At 45.3% G+C, this 2829-nt stretch overlaps 1 protein-coding gene across 1 annotated transcript; it reads left to right on the top strand.

Annotated features, from left to right (window-relative positions):
- Positions 1-1397: 1397 nt before the first annotated feature.
- LOC308350154 (olfactory receptor 52B6-like) lies at positions 1398-2378 on the top strand (the record flags this gene model as incomplete). Its single annotated transcript, XM_080815157.1, has 1 exon — positions 1398-2378. The coding sequence occupies one exon, from the start codon at positions 1398-1400 to the stop codon at positions 2376-2378; it is 981 nt and encodes a 326-aa protein (XP_080671283.1).
- Positions 2379-2829: the final 451 nt, after the last annotated feature.

The raw sequence follows: 2829 nt of genomic DNA, 5'->3' as shown, positions 1-2829 counted from the left end.
CAGTACTGTGCTCAAAATTATCTTTAGGAAACAATTTACATATGGAGGCTGGTTTAGAGACTGGAAGAAGTGCAGACTAGGTGGTGGGAGGGGGGGCAGTGTTCAGGTAAATGGATCTGAAGCCTGGTAAACTGGGTAGATGACAAATATAGATTTGGGAGGTATTAGCACCTGCACACTGAATGAAGCCCAGACCGTGGACCAGATCAGCCAAGGCGAGTGGGCGAGTGAGGAGAGTTTGCAGACAGCCCAGAGGAAATAACGACAGTCCTGGTGGGACAGCGTAAGGCTTGATGAGGATTGGAAAGCAAGGCCAGGAGACAAGAGAAGAACCAGTGGAGGATCAAGAAATCAAAACCTAAAGAGGTGTTTATGGAAGGACTGACTTTAAAGGAAAGAAGAAAGAACAGGTTACTAGAATAAGATGTTTATATGAGAGCTGTTGTTGTTTTGTTTGTTTGTTTTCAAGGTTCTAAAGACGTGAATATTTATAAATGCAAAAGATCTAAGAAAGAAGATTCAAGAAAAATTGGGAGAAATTGAAGATATAGAAGAGAGAAGTAATTGACGGAACAAAGTCCCAGAGGAGGTAGGAAAAAAAGAGGATTCAGAGAATAGATGGGGAAATTATTCTTTTAGACATGCATACATACTTACACACAAATGTACATATATACATAGGCACACATGCAGGAATGTGTGTACGGGTGTGTTTACGCAGCTAGTTTTTAAAAATAGTTCAAGAACACACACACACATGAAAGTAACTATGTGACTTGCAGACCCAGGTCTTTTCTTTTTTTTCCCCACATAATGTCCAGTGCTCTTTCTAAATGCCACAGCAGACTTCACTGCCTCCATACTTGTCAGAGCATCTGTGATGGGGGGAAAAGAGATGCAGTGTCTTCAGTGCCCACTGCCCCCAATCCCACTATCCCGCATGGTCTGCCAAGTAAGACAATTGCTCGTTGGTGTGGGGCTTTGGCCTTCTGGGCAGAGCCTGGGGCTTTCACAGAGCTCATTACAGTTCACATACCTATAGCAATTACAGAGATTGCTTTTGGTGTTCTAGCTGTTCCCATTCTTTTCAGAACCTGTGGCACTGTACTGGGTTTGGCAATGTTTTCGAGCCCTATGAAAGTCCTAGGATGATACTGAAAGCCTCAGAATAAGAATACAGACCCCTTCTGTGGGCAGGGTCTATAACCATGCCCTTTGTGCAGAGAGCCTGTGGGTCATTGTCTAGAGAGAATACGCCTGCACAGAGCCCAGAGTGGTTGTAGGACCTCTGAGTGTGTGCAGACCTTGCGGCTGTTTGCAAGCCTCTCCGTGCACTCTGCTGGTGTGTACGAAGTCTGAAGCTACATGTTTCCCCTTTGGTACAGGAGAAGAAAATCATGGCCCTTTCCTCTGCCAGCAGCACAGCTGCCGGGAATGACTCTGACACTCGAGCGGCAGGCTGCCTCCTCACTGGCATCCCTGGGCTGGAGCACCTGCACATCTGGCTCTCTATCCCCTTCTGCACCATGTATGCAGTTGCCCTGGCAGGCAATGGCCTTTTAATTTGTGTCATCCTCTCCCAGCCAGGCCTGCATGAGCCCATGTATGTATTCTTGGCCATGCTGGCCAGTGCTGATATCTTGCTCTCCACTTCCACAATGCCCAAAGCACTGGCCAATTTCTGGCTGGGTTCTAGCCACATTTCCTTCGATGGCTGTCTCACCCAGATGTTCTTCATCCACTTTCTCTTCGTGGCCGACTCTGCTGTCCTGCTGGCGATGGCCTTTGACCGATTTGTGGCCATCTGCTTCCCGCTAAGATACGCCACAGTCCTCACGAGCTCAGTCATTGGGAAGATCGTCGCTGCCACCCTGACCCGCAGCTTCATCATCATGTTTCCGTCCATCTTTCTTCTCAAGCGCCTGCACTACTGCCGGATCAATGTCATCGCACACACTTTTTGTGAGCACATGGGCATTGCCCGTCTGTCCTGTTCTGATATCTCCATCAATGTCTGGTATGGGTTGGCAGCTGCTCTACTTTCCACAGGCCTGGACATCATTCTTATCACTGTTTCCTACATTCATATCCTCCGAGCCGTCTTCCGCCTCCCTTCTCGCAATGCCCGGTCCAAGGCTCTGAGCACTTGTGGCTCTCATGTCTGTGTCATCCTGCTCTTCTACATCCCTGCCCTCTTCTCTGTCTTTGCCTACAGGTTTGGTGGGAGACGCATCCCACACTATGTCCATATCCTCCTGGCCAACCTCTATGTGGTCATCCCACCTATGCTCAATCCCATTATTTATGGAGTGAGGACCAACCAGATTCGGGAAGGGGCTAAACAGATGTTTTCCCATCTTGCCCAGGAATCTAAATAAATGTTCTCAACTTGACCTCAACCTAATCCTTTCTGTATCTATCGGTTATTCCTATAGTCACCCTATCCTTACGTCTACATCTCCCAGGTATTGCAGAGCTATTCTCATCTATGTCCCAATTTATTTAAATACACGCTCTACTCAAACCCACCTTCAATTTCTTTATTAGAAATCTACAGTAATACCCACGCCACTTTATTCTACCTGTTATTCAATATCTTTTGATAACCCACTGTCCTAAGAAAAACTGATTAGGGGAAATGTGATAACTTATCTGAATCTACCATCCAAATTAGACTTTTCTCAGCATCCACTTGTATCTTCTCTTTAATATATGTATAAGAATATGTATTATATGTATTCCTATATACATATAATACATATAATATATAAAAAATATATATCGTATACTATATATATATATACAGTGCTTGGTATATAATAAATGCTT

Source organism: Martes martes (assembly GCF_963455335.1).
Source record: "Martes martes genome assembly, chromosome: 10".
Lineage (NCBI taxonomy): Eukaryota > Metazoa > Chordata > Mammalia > Carnivora > Mustelidae > Martes > Martes martes.
Note: the sequence above shows the minus strand (reverse complement) of the source record. Positions and strands in the feature narration are given on the sequence as shown.